This window comes from Corapipo altera, unplaced genomic scaffold (assembly GCF_003945725.1).
Source record: "Corapipo altera isolate COAL_440 unplaced genomic scaffold, ASM394572v1 268, whole genome shotgun sequence".
Taxonomy (NCBI): Eukaryota; Metazoa; Chordata; class Aves; order Passeriformes; family Pipridae; genus Corapipo; species Corapipo altera.
The window spans coordinates 332,579-354,679 of NW_020884901.1; the positions used below are offsets into that span (position 1 = coordinate 332,579).

At 50.7% G+C, this 22,101-nt stretch overlaps 1 protein-coding gene across 3 annotated transcripts in view; it reads right to left on the bottom strand.

Moving 5' to 3' along the window:
* Positions 1–4,381: 4,381 nt before the first annotated feature.
* The window catches only part of MVB12B (multivesicular body subunit 12B), a 56,724-nt gene continuing 39,004 nt past the window's right edge, over positions 4,382–22,101 (bottom strand). For 2 of the 3 annotated variants that reach the window (XM_027650099.1, XM_027650100.1), the window contains exons 8-10: positions 14,590–14,645; positions 13,235–13,294; positions 4,382–9,063 (exon numbers count right to left, since the gene is read on the bottom strand). In XM_027650099.1, the coding sequence (XP_027505900.1) occupies positions 8,977–9,063; positions 13,235–13,294; positions 14,590–14,645 (203 nt within the window). In that variant the 3' untranslated portion in view covers positions 4,382–8,976. Of the gene's footprint in view, positions 9,064–10,781; positions 12,552–13,234; positions 13,295–14,589; positions 14,646–22,101 lie in introns of those variants that run through there. The other variant, XM_027650101.1, reaches the window with a different exon arrangement.

Below are 22,101 nucleotides of genomic sequence, written 5' to 3' on the forward strand. Positions count from 1 at the left end.
AGCCATCTCTGTGGCCTCCAACACTTGTGAAATGGATCCTCATTTATCCCCAAGTTCGTACTCCTTGGGTTTTGCTGGCCCTTGGCCCAGCCCATGGACACAACAGCTTTCTCCCAACCAGTGGGAATATATTTGTCACTATAGAATAGCGACCACCACGACCATCCCTGGCAAGGAGCCAGCCCAGTCACTCTTACCCTTCCCCTCCACTTGCCTCTGCTCACCTCACGCCCTCTGCTTTTCGCCTGAGGCATCACGATGAACTCCTGCTGTGCTCCTGTAGGACACCCCAGGAACAGCTACCATGGGCTTCTTGCCTGGTTTTGAATGAGGACAGTGTTCAGACACTCCTGGTTGGAGTGTTCCCCTGGCAGGGAATTAACCTGAGATGACCTTTTGGCACATCAGCTTCTTGGGCTCCTTGGGAGGCGCCTTCCCCCAGCTCCCAGCAAACCCAGACAACCCAAATTCCAACCCTTTGCCATGAGTGTAGGAACTGCCACTGGTGTGCTCCCTGAGGAAAGGCAGAGCTGCAGGAGGGACGTGGTGTTGGGCACTGTTGAGGTTCAGCCTCACCTCCCCTGCTCCCAACACGTATTTGGCAAAGACTGATGGACACCGCCCTCCTGGGCCTCACATGCTTCCCCTTTAGGTAGTTTCCTTAATATCCAGTGTGAATTTTCTTTATTACCATTTAAACCCAGCATTTTGGTGCTTCTGTCTGAGGGGAGGGGCCCATGGAGGGCTGTGGGTCCATTGCCAGGGAAGTGCATCCCTCCCCAGCGCTCAGCACAGCCCAGGCCAGCAATGTGGAGCCTGCACAAACCCACCCAAACCCAGCCCCAGCCAAGGCACAGCCCTGTGCTTGGAAACTGCCTGTAAACCTTTCTGAAGTTGAAAATCAGACTTTGTTTCTTTGCCCAGCTGACAGTGCTGTTCAATTTGATGAAAAAAATGTTTGGGACGATTACTATCTTTCTAGTTCCACACCAGATTAAATTATAAAACTATAAACTATAAGCAAACCAGTGAGCAGGCTCACCTGCTTGGCACTGACGTGAAAACTCCCGAGAGAAGAGCGCAGCCCCCTCCTACCTCTGACAACAGGAAGCTGAGAATCAGTTCACTCATTTTTTCAGAGATAACTGGCATCAGTTTTCCCTCCCCAGGAGAGTGCCTGCCTTGCTCTGTAGCACCCAGAGCTCTGGACTTTGGGTGAGGACATCTGCTATTTGATTTCAGGTTTCTTCACTTGCAGGAACCTCCGAGGATCTGCTTCCATCCTGCTGGACAATGGACACTAAATTTGAGCCTTAAAACCTGCAACTGGAGCCAGACTTTCTCAGTGACACCCAGTGAGCAGATCACATTTACAGTCCCGTTCCCATTCCAGCCCCTCAAAGAGGCTGCCCTGGAGGGTGGGCTGGGCTGTACTGGCTGGGAGCAACTCCTTCACCTGCACAGGTACCGTTTAGGAAAGGAGCAGCACAGCACAGCCTCCATCGCACGAGTTGGTGGGAAACTGAAACAATTCCTGGCAGAGCAGCTGGATGAATACTCAGTTTAAGAGCCCACACTCACAAGTCCAACTACAAAGTGGTCCCACTTGGGGCATTCTCGCAGCTTTCGGTTTAATCGAGTAAAATTCTGGAGGTCAAATTTCACCCTCGGCAGAAGTGTGTCACGAGACTTCCAGCACTTCTGGTGGAAAAACCCCAGCCCAGAGCCCGTTTCCTCTGAGAATCACACAATGGTTCATTCGGGCTTTTTCTCCTTGACATGTCGCCTGTTTTATTAACTTCTGCTTCACTTTAAAAAGAGGCATCTACCATTTTGCTTCCCTGAAGAAGCTCATAATGTTATAATTCAAGTGTCAGGACAGATTAGGTTAAATGTGCTGTGTGATTCCCAAAGGAAAACAAACTTCCAAACATCCTCTGTTTGCCTTGTTCCATGTCATGGATCGCATTAGAGCTGAACATGTAATTCTGTCGCCTAATGTGTTAAAGTTGGCAGGAATTTTACTGTCTGTGCAAGGTGAGAAATTACTTAGCTAACAAAACATTTCGTTTCCCCCTCCTTGCGTTCCTTCTTTATGAGATTCTGAATGTGACATTTTCACAAAAATTCCCTGCACTTATTTGTGAAAAATGTATATTAAAACCAAAACACATCAAATGGAAAGAAATCACAGATGGTTTTATTCACAAGCAGCAGAATTAATGGCCTTCTCTACTCTTTATAAATATTGGAAGCAGATGAGTTCATTACTATTTCACTCTAATAAAGAAAACCTGCTTGATTTTGACAAGACATCTACTTATCTAGTGTTTCTACTGAATAATAAATCTATTTTCCTTGAAAAATAAAAGTTATCAACAAACAAAAACCTGCCTGGAAAATTTGCCAATCAAAAAACCCCCAAACATCTTCATTTCTGATAGTGCTGAAATGGAATTCAAGGGATTTTGAAAATGTCATTAATTTTCAGAATAGAAAGTTTTGAAATGTTTACTTTGTGGTTGTCTTAAATTTTTACATCTTTCAACAAAGCAAGCAGAAAAGTGAAAACATCTGACAAGGCTTTTGAAAAGAAAAGAGTCAGCACAGGCTGGATGAAGCTGTGGGCTCCTTTATCTTCCAGAAATCCACACACATGGAGCTGAGTTTAGGAGGGTTTTTTTAACCAGGCATTCAAACACTTCCCAGTCCCCAATCCCGGCTCCGTCGGGTTTGCCAGAGCTTCAAAGTGCTGTTGGCAGCTTTTCCTGCTGCACTGGGATAAAACATCTTACCCAGGGGAAGCAAAAGCTGAGTCATTTTTAACCCCAAACAACATTCACTGATGTGGTCATCTTGTTAGTCATGGAAATCCCATGTTAGCTCTGTTTGTGCTTCTTTCAACACTTATTAACCAAGGAGTGAGGAGGTTTTATTTTAAACTGCAGAAGATGTTTATCCTCTCTAGGGCCGTGACAATCAGTTACATGGCTTATCCATCATTCCAGAGAAAGGAAAGGATTTTAAAAAACTCCCCAGGCAAGTTAATTTTTAAAGCTGTAGGAGGGAGAGGAGAAAAGAAAACAAACACCACCAAAGCCACTGGCACACAAAGCCTGACACAACCTTCTGATGCTGCAGGGACCACACCAGCCAGCTCCAGTCCCACATGGGCTGCTCCCCTTGGGCACTGGGAGGATTTCCCTGGGGGCAGGAGTGGCCAGGAGACACCTCAATGGAAAGGAATGGCCACTCCCACGGCTGAAAACACTAAGCAGAGCAGAAGAAATTAGAAATTTTCCTTAGAAACCAAATTCCGTGAACGATGGATGATGTGAGCCAGCTCCTGTCCCACCCCATGTTGGAGGATGAGGGTCCTCCTGGCCAGTGGGCCTGGAAGCTCAGCAGCATTCCCAGGCACTGGGCCTGCAGCCCCAGCAGTGTCCCGTGCCCAGGACTGAGCCCGTGTCCAGGGGCAGCAGCCGAGCAGGCAGATGGATGGAGATGCTCGCAGGCCCCACCAGCACAGCGATGGCTCCGGGCAGCTCTGGGCCCACCTGCCACCCCAGGAAGCCACAGGCTGGCGTGGGACGGGCCCACTCTGGTTTATGTCCTCCCCACACCACCTCCTCCCCAGGTGGAACATTCAATCAGGTGCCAGTGACGGCTCCCACGGCAGCTCCAGGACGCTGCTGCAGTTTTCGGTGGAACAAGTGGTACTGCTTTCAAAAGGTTATAAAAACATGTGCCTGAAGAGAATGTCGGGAACTCGGGTATTAATCTCCCTTAATTCAAAGACCACTCAAAATAAGTGAGACAGAAATATTGGCTGGGGTGAGAAGATGCCAGAGGTCAGACTGTGCACCACCAGCTGGGGTCAAGTTCAGAAGAATAATTTAGCATAAAGAATAAGAATTTTCAGTGTAGTGGTGTGGTATTGGCCTCTCCCTGGCTGAGCAGCCAATTCCCCCGTGGGGGTGCCCACCTGCCCACAGTGATGCCAGCGTGGCCACCGCAGCCCAGAGCAGGTGGCCGTGGGCAGAGCTGACGGGATGGGCACTGCCCCAAGCCGAGCGCTGCCCTCACTGCCACGGGCACCATCCCTGTGCCAAGGACTGGTTTTGCCAGGTTTTGCCCCGTCCTGCCCCATAAAACACTTAAATTGAGCTAGGTTGACTTCTATTTTTGACTTTGCAGCATACCTTTGGAGCAAGACATTTTAGACAGATTCTCCAAGGCTTTTTATATCCAATTTCCAAGAACAAAAAACCCAAACCAAGAGCATGTTCCCTACAGGGGATTGTGCTGCCACCCCTGCAATTCACCACTCCAATCCAGGTAGCTATTTCAGTCAGAAAATTAAAACACAAAGCACAGAGAATAAACTGATTAAAACAAGTTTCATTTAACAAATTATATTAAGAATACAGACTGAGTTATCACAGAATGAAACTTCCCTTTGTAAAATACAGGAGGGTCATCTAAAATAAATATAAAACATAGTAACATTCATAAGATTAATGCACAGTAAAATCACTTTCAATAACCCAACCATCTCAGAAAACCACTTTGCAACTGCATAAAAGGTTCTTCTCTGCCATTTGCATGATGACATTTAAATCTGTTGCTGTTAGGAAACAATTTCATAACAAATGACCAGAATATCCAAAGTGTTTGGTTTCCCTGTGGTGAATGAACTGAGCAGCACCTCACTGAGCTTGTTTGTGAGCAGGGGAGCAGCCTCCCCTCCTCCCTGCACCACAGCCAGGGGGATCTGGCTCGGGATGACTGACACCAGCACTGCTGGGCTGCCCCTGCCAGGATTCCCACTGCTGGGAGGGATTCCCGGCTGTTAGTCAAGGCTCCAAGGCTGAGGTAATTATCTGCATGTAGCAAGACATGCTTGCCCTTCAGGAGGAGTGGGAACACCTCTCTGGGCTCCTGGGGCTGTCGTGGGAGAGGCCACGGGCACATCTGGGGAGACAGACCCTTCGTCACCCTGGGGGCAGCAGGGAGGTGAGGGCCAGCATGGGACCAGCCAGCTCTGCAGGCACCACATCCTGATTTCCCTACCCCAGGAGATCTCAGGGCCCCATGGAAGAGGAGATTCCAAGGTCAGCAGATGCATGCCCTTGCCACTAGCATCTGCCTGGCACGTGCCTGCCCATTCAGGGAATTCTCCAGGCTCAGCAGTGTGCACGTTCAGTCTGGAGAGCTCAGAACACTGAGGGGGCAGTGGTGGGTGTGAAACCAAACAAGCCCAAGGCTACAGACTACCAGCAACTTCTCACTGCACAGGAGGCTCCCAGGGATCCTCTGACAAACACTGCAGGCACACGCAGGGACAGCCACAGGAAAAGTCTGACAAAGTTCACTCCTACGGAACTACAGCTACGAGGTGCTCCCACAGGGGACACACCCACTACAACTGTTCACACTTGAATTTTATCACAAAGTTCACACTCTACGTCACTTTCTGTTCTAATTTCTTGCCTTTCTATGGTTAACACAGCAGACAGCACAGCCCGGCCTGGGTGGGCACGAGTCACCTTGGCACGTGACCAGCTTCTTGCTGTGGGGAATCCAGGAGGCAGCATGTCACTACAAATTCACATCAGAAGGTGTATTTTACAGTAAGCAAACCCCTTATTGCTGCTTTTCTGTCTCTGTTGCAGATATATGATAATTTGGCAAACTAACTTCTCCATCAGCCGCAAGACTGAACTACCTAGAGAGCAGTTTTGTTCTACAAATTCAGGCAAGGTAGCCAAGCACATCTGGTAAAGCTCTGCAAATCCACTTCTGTTGCTTTCCACTGACTCATCCCCTCCCCTTGTGTTCCAGAAGACTTCTCCACAGCCAGACAACATCCGCATCAGGCTCCCTGAACATTTATTGCCTGGGCCAATACTTCCACAGTCGCATTTCGGACAGGGAGGAAGATGCAGAGAGATGCTCATACTGGCCATGGTACCTGCCACCATGGAGGACTCACTGCGAGGATGCAAGGACCAGCCTTGCAGTGAGCTGCTGGGAGTACAAAAGTTATGGAATAGCCAATAAAACTTGCCCATGGAAATGCTGACCTGACACTCTGGATCTTGGGAACTCAGTGGTGCAATGAAAAAAGCTTCCTCTGAGCAGTGGATTGAGAAGCTGACAGTCAACCACCCTGCACTGTGTGTCTCACTGTGCTTTCAAGCACTGGCTCTGAGCCCTCTCCCTTTTGGAATCACCCAGTTTTCCAGCCTGTGGTTAGCAGGGCTGAGAGCTCAGCTGGCTCTCAGCAGCTGCAGCTTCTTGCTCAAAATACCTTGACTGCATTTGCCCAGAGGAAATGCACCTGCCCTGTCGTGCATTTGGAACAGGGCGTCCCTGCAGTGCCATGGTGCAGGATCGCACTGTGGAGAGCAAACTCACCTCTCAAGGTTCTTCACAGGTGCACCCCTAAGCAGCTTTGCTGGCCCAGTGTCAGAGAAGAAGTAACTACAAATATGTGCTGAAGATGTAGATGCCTGTCCAGCCGCATGTCCTGCCAGTGTTTCAAGCACCCAGTGTCTCCTGTAGGTCACTGCAAAGCAGGCTGAGCTCACTATCTCCAAGGCAGCTGAGCAAACCTAACAGTTGGTTAAAACATTAAAGCACCAATTTTATCTCTAAGCTAAATCTCACAGAAGGGACTCAAAGCTCTGCCCCCATTTTCCCAGGCATACCCAGGGAGTGTGGCACCGAGTGCAGGGCTCGGCGCTCTCAGAACCCACTCCTCCCTGAGCCCCCCGGCCGCTGTGCAGGCAGCCCTGCCCTCACACAGGAACAGGCAGCTTGAGGAAGGGCTCCTGGCAGTGGTCTCTCCACCTTCCAGAGGCAGGCACTGCCCCTGGAGCTCTGCAGACTGTGCTGGCTGCTCTGCACTGCCCGCAGCCCTCACTCCTCCACTGGGAACAGGGAAGGTCAGCTCTCATCCCAAAGCTATGAGGAATGCACGGCTGCAGACAGGTCCTGCCTACCTGCCGTGACCACTGAGCCACAGGAGAAGCTATAAATGGATGTCACAGAAAACTACAGAACAAATTACAAGCAGAAAAACAGACAGACAAGAGATGGATGAGATGGGTACAGCACTACAGTGTGGAGTGGATTTGAACTTCAAGTGAACCTGAGCCGAATGACCAGGCTGCCATGGTATGTTCATTTGTCGATGTCGGCATCATCAATCTGGCCTTTGTGAAGCCTGGCAGTGAGGTCTGGCTTTTCTTTCCTGCAGGATAAATAACAACTAAAAATGTTGCTGCAACCTCCAAGTAAACGAGCACTTCCAGGGGGTCACACGAGGCTCCAGAGCTGGTGCAAATGGCACAGCCTTAACTCTTTTGCCCAAAACTAACACACCTGCAACCAAACTGGCCTCTGCTCTCCAACCACATGGCTGCTCTACAGAGGCAGCTCCAGAAAATTATTTACCTGATTGGAAGCAGCTGAAGCAAAGATCTGGACTCAGTTTGTCTTGAATGTTACAGTATTTTGTGCTCATTATCCCAGCAGTACGGTGTGGTGCCTTAAAACCAGAAATGAATCTTTGGACAAGAAATATTTTACATATATACAAATAAAAAATAGAAGCTGACAGTATAAAACCTGCTGTTAGTCACCATTCTGTGCAACTAGCAAATGCCAGATCAATCCAAGGCAGTGCAAAGTGGGTCGGGGCACACATATGACCCAGGCTGAGAGACAACATTGTTACTGTTACCATGGCAATTGCATTTCAGTGGGGTCAGGAAATCACTATTTTACAATATAAAAAATTGTATGTTTTAACACTTACTCAAAAATTGCCATTTTGCTGCCATGATGTAGCTTTGTTTTACAGCAGAGACTTGAAAGAGCAGCATGGAGTCACATGGGCACTTGTAAATAACTTATTACAGCAACAGACTTCTCCAAGACATGCGTTTGGCTCAGGAGTGAGCCCAGGTCAGCGATCACAGGGGGCTCAGGTCAGGGTTTAATGCATCCCACTCTCATCCTGCGCCACATCAGAGTTCAGTGCTTCCCTGGGAGTGCCCAGGGAACAGGTACATCTCTTTTATTTTAGCAGCTAGCGGGGCACATTAGAGAACTGTCTCAAGTGACAGGCAGGTGATGGCATCCCAGTTGTCAGCAGGGTCCTGGCTCCACAGGCAGCTTGGCCGGGTCAGCAGGGTGCTGCCGGGGTCTGCCAGCGTGGTGCTGCCAGCATCCAGATGGAAAGAAACACAGGAGTTTGTTGGTCTAGATCCGGATGGACACATGGACACCCTGTGCAAAGCGGAGGTGCTTCACCTTGGCGCTCTGCCCGCCATGCCCTGCCCTGCCAGTGCCCAGGGAGAGTCCAAGACAGGCATGAGCCAGTGGTCCCAGCTCCCCCAGCTACAGCAAATCCAGTGACTATAGTGGGTGTATGGGGGAGGCTGATCCTGGCTGTGGCAGAACTGCTGTGCCCAGACCTTGGCAGAGGGATGGGGCATCTGCTGCAGCTCAGTGCTGCCACTGGGCCGTGCGCCACAGGGACCTCCTGCCGCAAGGCATCGAGAGCTGACCAGCTCCACGGCAGCGTGGGCAGCGTTACCCAGCCGTGCCTTTCACTGTTCCTTTTAGGGCTGAGAGTTCCCGATGGTCTGCGAGCTCCCAGCTGTGTTTGCAAGGTTTGCTACAGCTCTGGATTCTGTGACTGTCCTGCAGCAGGGTACAAAGTGGGGATGACCAAGGCTCCCAGTTCTGTACTCACATGGAGAGGGGTCTGGAGCAGTGTGGGGGGTGCAGCTGCCGAAGGGGGTCCCAACGCGTGGAGCGGCGTGTGCAGGGGGTGGTGCAGCGCAGGGCGGCGGTGGTGGCCGGGTGCACGGGGGTGTGCCAGGACGGTCCCAGCACTGTGTCCTGTGTCCTGTGTCCCGCTCAGTAGTATGCACACACGCGCCTGCTCTGGCCGATGGCCCCTCAGGATGGCGGGACCGGCGGGCAGCGGGTGGGGCTGGGTGGCAGCCGGGCCGCCGCGCTCTGCTCCGTCCGGAAGCTGTAGTCGTACTGCAGGGCAAAGCAGAGAGAGGGAACCTTGGGGCACCGACCCATGCAGCCCAGGCCAGGGCATGTGACCATGCGGCCACACTGCTCATGCCTGGGGTGGGACAATACAAGGAACAGAAAAATGTGGTAAAAACTGGGCCTGGCAGCAGCTGGCCCAGGCAGGGCCATGCCCGGTGAGCCTGCTGGCATCACCTGACCCCACAGCAGTGACCGCCCCAGGTAGGATTTACCCCCTCCCTTAAAACCCAGCATTAACACAAACATGACCATACTCATCCTGCACATAAAGTAGCTACTCAGAAAGATCCCCCTTGGCAGGTTTTATACACAAGCCAGTACCACTAGAATTAACATTTTTGGTTTGACAAGGTGGGTGAAAATTTCTATATACACATCCCTGCATCCCCACAATGTCACTGCAGCCGAGGGACACCCCTGCAACTGAGGGACAGCCCTGCACAGCCACGGAGCCCAGGAGCTGCAGTGCCTGGCGTGCACTGTAGCAGTGCCATCTCGTGGCATGCTGTGGCTGCACCCTGCAGGCCCTGGGCCACCCTGGCCCCTGCCAGGGCACCCCAGGAGAGGCTGAGGTGGCGGTGGCCCACCCACAGTGGGTGGGCAGTCAAAGCAGCGCCGTCCGAGGGGGCTGCTGGGGCAGGAGCTGCCGGTGACCACATCACACCCACTGCAATGGCCTCACGTGGGGACTGCCCCCCACACATCTCCCAGTGTCCCATTTGTGGCCCCTGGAACATCACAAACATATCTCCCTGTGGCCTTGGACCACCCCTTGCCAGCCAGCCAAGGGCACAAGACACATTGCCAGCAAGGTGACCCTGGGAACCAGCAACTGTGCTGGCACCTGGCCTGGGGTTGTGCCACCTGTGCTGGAGTTGTGCCAGTTGTGCCAAGGTTATACTGAGGCTGTGCCAGATCTGTGCCAGTTGTACTGGGGTTGGGCTGTGGCTGTGCTGGGGCTTTGCCAGTTGTGTCATGGCCGAGCTGGGATTGTTCCCATTCTGCAAGGCTGTGCCAGGTCTATACCACCTGAGTAGAAGGTGGGGTTGTGTCAGGCCTGTGTTGGGAGTGTGCCAGTTGTGCTGGGGCTGTGCCAGGTCCATATCAATTGTGTCGGGGCTGTACCAGGGCTGTGCTGCCTCTGCTCCAACACCGACACCTCCTCTCCATCCCAGCTCAGGAGACCACCAGTGCAGCGCCGAGCTGTGGGGGTCCTGCTCCTCTCGAGCACACGGGACTGGCCCCGCCGAGCCCATCCCGAGCCCATCCTGGGCTCATCCCGAGCCCATCCCGAGACCATCCTGGGCTCATCCCGAGCCCATCCCGAGCCCATCCCGGGTCATCCCGAGCCCATCCCGGGCTTATCCCGGCGGACAGGGCGCCGCGGGGCCAGCAGGGGGCGCCGCGGCTTCGCGCCGAGCAGGGCCGGGCGGCGCCACCGGGAGGGAACGGGGCGGCCCCGGGCGGGGCGGCTGAGGGGGCTGTGAGGGGCTGAGGGGGCTGTGAGGGGCTGAGGGGGGTAAGGGGGCTGTGAGGGGGCTGTGAGGGGGTTGTGAGGGGGCTGTGAGGGGGCTGTGCGGGGGCTTGGGGGCTGTGCCGGGGCTGTGCCCGTCACCCTCCGGCGGCACCTCCCTGTCGCGACGCCGCCCTGCGCCGCTCGCAATAGGCGTCATTTTTCAACACCCAAACGCATAAAGATGTCAGCTCAAACTGTTTACTAATTAACACTTAAAAAGACACAAATTAGATATGCGTGGCTAAGAGCAATTATAATCAAGACGAATCTCTCCAGTCACTGGGGAACTGAGGAAACTCCTAATTGCTGGAACCAATGTTTTAAAAACTGAAATCATGCCAGTTAGCAAATATGTTCATTTAAAGAACATTTCATGTGACTGCACTCTGGAGAATTGACTACAAACATGCGAACAAGAAAAAATATTGCTGTGGAAAATTAAAATTTTAAGCTCTTCTAGATTTACAACTTCTTCATTAAATATATTTGTGAAGAGCAGCCCATGATAACTTGTAGCAATTCAGTGGTTAAACGAACTGCTTTCCCTGTCAGTTTAAAAGGAATGATGAGTATTGGATGTTTGCTTTACTAATTAGACTCTCTCTAGACTTTTTACTCCACACCAAGCTCAAAGGAAGATGAGATGTGCCCCATGAGTGGCCGGACCACTGCCCTCTCTGCCACAGCCACGGGCACTGCAGAGCCGCAGTGACAGTGCCAACACCTTTGCTGTCACCTGCACCTGCCCAAGTGCCTGCTTGGGGATGCTCCCCTAGCCAGGACAGGGAGGAACAGTGAGGACAAAGCCCCACAGCCCCGCAGGGAGAGCTGGCAGCAGCGCTGCCAGGGCTCTGCTCCTCTGCTGTCCATCCTACACCCACCAAAGCAGCCACGAGCAACAGCACACACCGCTCACACCTGTGCTTCACCACCTCTTCATACTCCAACTCCAGATCTCCATGCAATGCCCTGGGCATGGCTGTGCTATCCTGGAGCAATGAGAGCAGCCTGGGTGCAGTCCAGGATTTGCGCCCATTTCCATCATTTTCCTGACAGGGTGGAGTCCTGTCACTCAGCTGCCTGCAGCTTGGAGGATGGGTGCATACATCTGCAAATGTGGCAACAGAGAACAATAACTCTTGGAATTCTTTGGGAATATTTTTTGCAAGGCATCTTGCTCCGGGGAGAATGTTCTGGCTGCTTTGGAAATCCAGAAGATTTGCTGTAATGGTGCTATTGCTTGCAAGGGAAATAAAGCCATGCTGAAATTCACAATATTTATATGTGTAGCTCTCTATGTACAGACAAGATGCTTCATCAAGGAATATGGGTTGCATAAACATACTTTTCATTACTCTGGAATGCACACAGCCTATGATGGAGCAGGAGCTGTGGCAGAGCCAGCAGGTATCAGCCTCTCTTCCCCGGCCCACACAAATGATTCCAATGCTGGTGTCCCTGCACTCCACAGGCCTGTGAGGGTACAGGCAGGGCTGCACAGCCCAGCCCAGCCCTCCAGGCAGCCCCCAAGCTGCCAGACCTCTTCCACACCAGGTAACATACAGAGATGCTGCAGAAGCAAATCCAGCACCACTTGGATTCCCCTCTGGCCAAAAGACCATCTGTTCCCTGGCCAGCTCCCAGTAAGAGCGAGGAAGGAGGCAGGCACACAGAGGGGCTGCCAGCCCTGAGCACACCGGGCTCCCAGGGCTCCTCCTGACAGATGCAGGCAGTCCTGAGCAGAGGCACAGCACATGTGCCATGTGGCAGGACCGCAGCACCTGAGGCAATGGGTGCTTCTGTCAGCCACTGCCCCTGTCAGGCAGCATCTCCAGAGCCACCACTGCAGGCCCACTGCGTGCCTGCAAAAGCCCTGGCAGCTGATCACCTTCTTCTTGTACTCAGACAAAACTTCCAGGCAGAAGAGGATCGATTTAGGCAATTGGAGTCACAACTGGAATCAAAAAGTGGAGAAACTTTGAGCAGTCTGGCAGTTTTGTGATGCCATCTTGTTACTCTCTGCCTTGAACCCAGGTGGCTGGCACAGGAGAAGGTCTTTGTGACCAATGGTGCCTGAAGAAGTACGTGCTGCTGAGACAAATTTCTTCCTGGTCTGCGAGGCCACCTTTGCAGAGCAGGCAGCTCCTCAGCACCATGTGACAGAATGGTCCCTTGGGACCACCCTCAGTTTGGTGGCTGCCTCCTCCCAGAGCTCCTCAAACACTCACACCCACTGAAACGCAGCCCAGTTCCCCTGACAACAACTTAACAGCATCACCAAACTGAAAACTGATGAAGGTGTTCACTGATAATGCTAAGTCAAGTCCATTTGCCTTCCTGACATGCAAGAGGCACCTTCCTGCCTGCAGTATGTGTTGTTAATTCGTAAGAAAGGTTAACCAACAGACATCTGGAATTAAACAGAGGGCCCCAAACTTTGCCATTAGATGCACCACCTAAAGCGCCTTCACTCAGTGGATCACAGAGGACATCCCTGATCCTGAGCTTACTGCTTGACTTTATCCCCCCTCAGTGATTTGGGAAAGACAAGAGAAGCCTTTTCCATAAGGGAAGGTACCTTACAGCTAAGTAAACAAAGCTTTTGTGACTTGCTCAGTGCTGGATGGCACTACTTACCTCCTTTTCGATTTCTGCAAGGGTTTTGATTGTGATGCCCAAGAGATCAACTGGCTGCATCTGGCAACAAAGAAATACGTCAAATTTAGGTGGGTGGTGGTGGTTGTTGTTTTGGGTTTGTTTTGTTTAAAGTCAGCAAACACTCTATCACCAGAGACTTAGAGACACCATCTGTAAACAGGGATGGCCCTGTTCCTCACTGCACCAGGAGAGCGAAGCAGCAGACGGCAGGTTGGGGCCGACAGCTCCAATGCCTTTCTCCCTCAGCGGGACAGCCGACACTCATCTCCACGCCAGAGATAGATCTGCCACCATCTCCCACTGCAGGACACAGTCTGTAACACCCCATGGACTTCTGTGGCAGCAGCAGCGAGGTGTGAGAGGCACCGGCTGTGGGAAGCCTCGACCAAACTGACCATATGGTGGCAATGGTGTCTAAAGGATCCGCTGGGAGGATTAGCACGACCTAATCTCTCTGCATTTGTCCTCGCAGCAGGGACTCCATCTTTCTGGGAATAACGGCCCATAAACAACCCTTTCAGAAAGCAAGGGTTGTGCAAAACCCCCCCTCAGCAGGAAGAAGAAAGCACAAAGCCAGAGTGCTACTGAAAAATCAGACACAGCTGATGGTTTAACAGCTTCTTGCAAACTGATTTTTAAAGAGATACTGGTTTAGCATTGGATGGATTCAGGAACTGGTAGTGGGATGCTGATCTTTGAGCTCTGGATCATAAACTTTAACAAGTACTGGCCCAGTGACACTCAAATGTCATTCTGAACCCACACCAGGGTTTCTGCTCTGCCTTGCTCTGCCATGCTCTGCTGGTGTGGCCCTGCAGTGCCTGGTGCCAAGCAGGCAGCACTCAGTGCCCTCTCCAGCTCGCCCCACAGCCAGGCAGGAGCCTCCAACAGCTGCCAGCACTGGGGTGCACCCTGCCACTACCACTGCCCTGAACTTCTGGGGTGCCAACAGAAAGTAGTAAAGCTGATGGCACTATGCCATCTCCATGGCAGGTTAAATCCAGAACTCCACATCTGCAGCTTTCTTTACAATCTATGCTAAGAAATTAGAAATGCTTCCAGCACCAGGGAGTCCCATTGCCATTCCTATTTCTGATGGCAACAAATCTTCCAATCCCAGGACAATTCAGTTTTAGAAGTGATCTGGCAAAAACCCTTCCCACCCAATGGGCAACTATTGTGATGTGCAACCTCGGCCCATCTCAAGCACTGGGTACATGTTTGGCCCCACAACAGAAAAGCTCCCAGAAGCAGGTAATATTGTTGATGTTTTGTGATCGCTTTCCATGAAACAATGAATTTCAGACACTGGGAGAACAATGAAGGCAACTCACCCCTTCAGGAGCACAGGCAAACTTCTCCGAAATCATAAAAGGCACTCCATCCATTGCTGAAAGGGACAAGACATCACGTCACATTTCCAGCTGATTTCTGACATGCAACTTCTCACATTCCCAGTGACAGATCAAGTACTCACAGCACTGACACATGACTGACTGCTCCTACATGTTACTGCCAGCCTTTCCTTCCCTCTAACCTGCCAGTGGTTTCTTTCCATTTAAGACATAGCTGGGTCAGTCCCTACCAAACCAGGAATCCAATGAATCCTCCCTCTTCTATCCATATACAATTTCATGGTGTCAATTTTGCATTTTCCAATTTTGTTCAGCTGCCAAAGCAGGACAGTATTTGAAACTGGAAGGAGGACACACATCTATTTACCACCTCTTCACCGAACCAGCTGAGCACCCTGGGTGGTGTCTGAGCAAGAGAACAAGGAACAGCTGGTTCAGGGGACTTGTACCCCAAAGCAGTCAGTACCACCACCTGTGTACCAGGCAGTAAGTGCTACCACCTGGGCAGGATGACAACAAACACCTGGGGCCAAGTGCCCTCCCCGGCCTGGCTGCTGCCAGTGCAAACTCAGCAGTGAGCAACGGAGCTCAAACACTTGCAAACCACGTCTGGAGGACAGAAACCAATGGAATACAAGGACAGACATGAGGACATGACGGCACATGGCACAGTCTCGTGTCACTGCCTTCAGATCTCTCTGCAGCACAACCTTAATGGGACTCAGAGCACTGTTTGCCTTTTTATTGTCTTGTATATTCATCTTAGTGCAACGATGTTCAGTGTGTCTTGCTATCACCACCTTGGAGACATCATAGGGAGCCTGCCAAGAAATGTGGCAGCACAAGGGAGACTCTTATTTTTAAAACATGTAACTCAGCAATTTGCACACAAGACTGAAAAGGGCATATTTCTAAGGTAGATACACCCCAGATACACCCCCTTTATTACACTTACACCTCTAACATTGGAAGTCTTTAAATTTCAGCTCTGAAACAAATAAAAAGTTCAAATTAACACAAATTTAAGCTATGAAATGCCCCACTGTGATCCTCAAATAGGATTTCCTTTCAGAAAGGATCTGTGCCCACTCTCTGCTTGCTGTTTGTAACTCCTACCAGCACCACTTAGTTACCAGGTTAGTGATTTAACAAGGACCGTTTAAGAATACTTAGCTTTTTACATTTGCTTTGTCTATTTTTGATTTAAAAACCCTCTCCAATGGAGTATTTTGTTATCAAAGGTGCTGTGTGGCAGCCACAGCATGAAGAGAAACAAAAGGAAACAGATGAAAAGCAGCATCACCAAATCCAGGAAGTTTTAAACCTAGAAGACCATCTGCATTTGTTATCCGACAGAAACCTGCTTTGATCAGCCACACGCCAGCTTTTGTAAAGTAATCTAAAGGCTGAGCCACGAGCGAGAGCATCCCTGCAGCCCCCAGAGCCTCCCCCAGCCCTCGGCCCCGCGCTCAGCCCCCAGCTCAGGACTGGGGAGCGAAGCAGCAGATGAAAGCAGGGTGAGCCAAAGGCTCAGCAGCGCAATTAGCACTCTCCTAAACAAACGAGCTTCAACAGAGCTGTAATTAAGCAGGCCTGTAATTAAGTATATGCCCTTTATCATAACGATCATGCTTAAAAATGGCATGATGCATGGAAGTGTGTTATCAATGCTGCACTCCCCGAGCGCAGGAGCGTGCGCGGAGCCGGCGTGTCAGGCCCGTCACCAGCCTGCTGCTAAAATGCATTAAAGGCAGAAAGCAGAAAACAAGGCGTGCATTCAGCAGGCCCCTTTCACAGCCAGGCACCAGAGTCACGAGGGTCTAAATGCCACCAATTCTGGAAACTCTACAGAAACAAGACCCCAGGCGGCTGCTGCCTCTACCTGCCCCAGTGCTGGGAGGGCAACGGCCCCGCTTCGCCCCACAGCTCTGCCGGGCTCCTGGAGCCCTTTGGGCACCCAAGGGGCTGCAGGCAGGCAGTGGGGAGCCCCTGAGATGCTTGGGGAGCAGCACTCCTCCTCACCTCTGATCCCAGGCTGAGCAAAGGCCCCAGACAAAGTGAATGCTCTGGGGGAAGGACTGCCTGCTGCCCCACACACAGCACGAGACACCCATCACTGCTGCTGCCCAAGGTGTTTTTTTCACATTCATGAGGATTTCAATTGAGGCCCAATTCCCACAGCAGCTCATGGAGACTTGCAGGAGAGGGATGGTCATGATGACCTCCAGGGCCAGGCAGCTCCAGCAACAGCAGGAAAGAGCTCCCATGGCCACGCTGGAGCCCCACTGGGTATCCAGCACTGGGGTGTCCAGCACTGGGGTGTCCAGCACTGGGGTCTGGGCACTGGGGCCTCTGCTCCTGCCACACACCATGAGGCAGCACACAACTGCTGTTTACAGCAGTTAATTTCATAATAAAATTTAATAAAACCAGAACTGTAGGAGGGCATTTCAATTTCATGTCCCTTGTCCTGATGTTGTGCTGTAAATAAACATCATTATCAGCTTCTGATTCCTCCCTTTTTCCTTTTTTTTTTCCTCCTCTTGCCTTTAAAGCATTCCTGGCAGGCTCTGATGAGCAAGCACTGTGTTGGGATCCTGCCCTGTGTCACCACCTCCATGGGGAGTGCCCCACTAACAGACCAGGCCCTGGCACTGAGCTGCTTTAGTCTGGCCAAAAGCTATTCCAGGCTCCTCCATGTCAATCTGCACCACGTTTGAGACCAGCAGATGGCAACACCAGGGGATAAAGGAACTGGTTCTGGTGAATGATAAAGCACAGCTCTTTCCAAAGGTACCTGTGCTGATTCAAACAAGAACAGTGGGCGAGGTCCCAGCTGTACAGCTCCTGCAATGACCTGCACAGGTTTCAACATCTTTAAAGGTTGTGACTTTAAAATATTTCTGAAGAAAAATTATAATTGTTTGCACAGGCAGGCAAAGCTGCTCTTGTCCCACAAAGCCTCACTGCCAGGATGCCTGCCCACTGGGGCCCCCCACCCAGGGGCTGAACCCAGCAGTTCTCCCTGTGCCACTACACCCACAGCACCTGCAACAGGTGAGGGAGGTGCCTGAGCTCTTCTCCCTCAGAATGGAACAACATAAAATGGGATTTCAGAAGGAAAATTCTTTCCAATGGCTGTTTGCTGCCTCCCAGGATCAGCTTCTCGCTGAGGGTCACAGCTGATAAGCTCAGGCACTGAAATCAGATAAAGAGTTGAAAGGTGCCAGCAGCCATAACCACACTCCTAAAGCCCAGCCCTGAAGGACAGCGTTCCTGTGAATCCCCCACAGCAGCCAGGAGGTGGATGGATGCCTCAGTGAGGGCCCCTTCGGCGGTGCAGGACCAACTTCTACCTGGTGGCTACTTTAAGTAATTTACCAAGATTTGCTCTAAGGTTCTATCAGGGAGGACACCAAAGCATGGTCTATAAATCCAACTTGTTAGCTCACTTAGAAATTCTCCCTTTAATCTGAAAAAGTACTGTCATCCTCCTCTAAGCACTCAAGAGATTCTGCCTTCTGTGCTGCAGACTCCAACTAAATCTCAGTTGTCAAATTAGTAATTCATCTTTCTTGAATAACTATATTTTTAGCAAAGCTACCAGATTTAAATAATCAGACCTGCCAATGCTACCCTAATTTGAACATGCTGACGAACTTTCACAGGCAGCATCAGCTAACATAATGAGTTTCTGGATGACAAAGAACTTCAGACTGTAGTTCTCTACCCAGTGTAATAAGCACTTGTTCTTTTCTACAATGTGCACATAAAAGAGAAATCTAAATAATAGTTGCTGTAATTATCTTGCAAAAATATGTGGTGATTAATGGTGATTATGAAAATCTGTATAATTGTTCACTGAAACTCCAAAGATCAGATGCTCTCTTGAAGCAGCCATCAATGAAGAACTTGGGAACACAAAAGCTTCCAAGCTCCTGCCCGCTGGAAGCACATGAAGATGGGATTGCCTGAGTGCCAGGTCAGCCCTCACCCTCCCGTGACCTCTGCCAGAGGTTCCAGGATGTCCATGATGTGATGCACGTGTCATTACGGTTCAAAGCACCAAGTTCAACCTGTTATTTATGCAAATAATTAATTACTCTAGTATGCAACTCGCAGTTTGTCACGACACATTAATGACTTGATAGACTTCTATGAACTAGTGAGCACAGGACAGCAGAGCGCTTTTATCGTCATTTAATTTAAAAACGATCCTGTGTGAAATTATCTAGTCGTGAGTGATGGAAGCATAAAGAACAGACTCAGCAAAGCTTCTTTTGGATCATTGCTTTATTAATGGTAACGTCAGGGAAATGAAAAATGCTAACATTGTCATATTTAGCTCCTGGGTACAGATGAATCGCTGCCTCAGAGCCTGGCGGGCTCCGTTTGCACACTGCAGTGAGTGCTAATTCCTCACACCACGATTGTGGGGATATGCAGCCACGAAAGAGTTTATGTACCTCAACTCCCAAGGAAATAACAGCTGTTTCTGCATTAAATTCTCACCATAAGCTTTTATAGCTTTGTATTACTTTATTGCTGTTTTTGCATAGCCTTTTACACTTGAATTTTTGACTGCTGATATTAAAAATATTTAAATAAATACATCCCTTGCAAAATATTTTTCTGCATGACTTTGAAAACAAAGCACTGTTAATCCAAACCAACAAAAGACCCAGCACTGAATGTGCTACTGCCACCTTTAAAATTTAAATGATCTCAGATTTTAGATTTTAGAAAGCCCTTTCTCTAATGCCACAGAATTCAGATTTTCCCCAGACCTGAGAGATAGCAGTGTTCATGTTTTACCAAGATGAATATCTCATAAACCAGCATACACCAACACTATAAAACCGAGTTTCCCTGCTTAGAGAAGACTTGATTTTCAGCTAAATGGCACCAGAGGAACATGGAAGCAGGTTGAGAACCAGCAGCTGGCAGAGAGCATGGGCATGGCATTGCTTGGAGGGAGCCACGGTCAGGCTGAAGGGACACGGGTCCCTGTCTGGGGTGGGCAATGAGGGAGCCCATCCAGAAGAGGCTGCTGCCCCCAGCACGCAGCCCAGCGGCGGGTGGGCACCGGGAGGGCACCAGGAGGGCACCAGGAGGGCACCCCAGCTCCTGGGAGGCTCTGAACGCCATTTCCACTGAAGCAAGAAAGCACAGTCACGTGCAGGCTGTCCCCAGCCTGGGCAGGACAAGGGACTCCGCCTTGGGAAAGGTTTACAGCTTTCCTGTTCATCTTGAAATGACTGATTAAAAAACCAGACCTGGACTAAATTTTCATTTTTGCTAATTTGATTGTCTGCCTTGATTTTCTCCACTTCCTGCATAGCTCATGACATGGCACAATTAGTTCTTTACCGCTAAGATCAAGCCATGAAAACACTTGAGAAAATACTCCTGGTTTTGATTATTTTCTTTTTTTAAATAAAGTGAGGGTTAAGTACTGCATGGTGACAGCTAAGGAGCACCTCAGCACTGTGGCTCCATCAGCACCACAGAACATGGAGAGACTTCAAACAAGCTCTTCAAATTGCAAGTGTTTAGGAGCTCTTGATTTTATTATTTTTTAATAAAATGTCCCCTTTGAAGTCTCTGCACCACACTAAACTTCAAAGATCACACCTTAGCATGTGCTACTTCCAAGCAACAACCCTTAATTAATTAGAGCAGAGCAGATACAAACCAGGGCACTCGCGTGGGGCTGCAGCAGAGCCGGGCCAGCTCAGGCATGGGGAGGTGAAGGGAGGCAAAGGGAGGAGAAGGCAGGCTCTCCTCCAGCCTCAGCGCACGGCCGCGCGCTGAAGAGAAACGCAGATGCTTTTCCACTCCTTTCAGCTCTGGCTGTAATGACAGACTCCTTGGAAGTCATTAAACATGTAATGTCTGTCTGCCGCGGTGGCGCAGGCTGGAGCAGCACTTGCAAAAAGCATCTCAGGCAGCCCCACAATGGCTGCAGTGTTCCCTGGCCAGCAGCTGGAAATTTCTGCTGCTTGATGAGAGAAACATCCCACTGGGTAACGCGGCTTCCTCCCAGCACGGCCATGTTTTGCTCTTTGGTCATTTCAGTGCTGCAGGGTAGGAGCAGGGGGGATTAAAGCCACACACTACATTTTGTTACAACGGCTGGCCCTGGAAGCTTTGATTTTCCTTTGCTAAGCCACCTACAGTGTGAGGTGGGATTTGTTGCCACCATGAGGGTTCTGGGCTCCCCAGGCTCTCTGGACAGTGGACAGGTCACCAGCCAGGGGAAGATGCTACCACGTGTCATGACGCTGTGATCCTGCCCAGCAGCACCCCACGTCCTCCAGCTGTGCACCGAGAGGCTTGAGTTATTTTTAACACGCAGGCAGCTTTGTGCTTCCAGTAAAAGCAGGGGAACAAAGCCCAATCAGCTGCCCTAGAGCACCACGCTCTCCATTTCCCAGGCATCCCTGAAGGTTGTGCAAAGGATTCATAAGGAGTGTGGCTAGAAAGGACATGGGACATCCATCTCGTACCCTGGAGCTCACTGATGCAGAGTGTGCTCCCGCTATCCCATGGAACACTCATCCAGCGAGGAGAGCCTTGACAAGGACCCAAAGCTGAGGCCTCTGGTGCTGGAGAGGAGAGCACAGGGCATGGACACCGCCCGCTGCGGGACCCTGGACCTGACACCGAGGGACCTTCTCCTCCCAACCACCAGACACAGATCCACGGCTCTGCAGAGGCAAAAGCTCTTCTGCAGGAGGAGATCCACTGTGCCACTGCACAGCAACTCGGGATCCAGATCTCCTAATGGGATTTAATTTTTAAGTGTTCAAAGTCATTACCGGAGCCACATATTTCTATCAGGTAAATTTCATTTGCATATGCAAATGATATCTAAATACATTGCACCATTAATATGATCAGTAATTACATAATAATAGTCACCAATCTCCACACAGATCAAACTTACAGTTTTGTAGCTATTAAGGAAACTGTGCTTTGTAATTAAGATAATCCTCATTTCCAGATGCTAATTAACTATATTATAATTAGCTTCTTTTGCTAATGCAAATTAAGTATTTTCATCCTTATTGCTAAAAGAGTTGCTTATCACTTAAAAAAGGGACAACCTAGAAATAATCCCTCCTCCCCCTTAAAGGTGAAAAGGTAACTTCATTTTTATCAGTCTCATTTGTGAATGCAAATGAGCCCTGATTAATCAAGTCACAGATAAATGTGCCCATCTAGCATGGCCAGCGCCTGGCGAGGCCTCCAACCCTCAGAGGATGAGGATGGCTCGTCCCTGGTGCCTCTCCCACCGGTGCTGGCCCCCCAGAGCTCCCTGTGCCAGCGCAGTGGGCACACGGCGCACTGCCCAGCCACAGCACGGGGCACTGGAGCTGCCCTGCAGAGCCACCCCAGCAGCGCTGGGGGGCACTGAGCCCCGGGATGGCAGTGCTGGGGGGCACTGATCCCCAGGATGGCAGTGCTGGGGGGCACTGGGGGTACTGA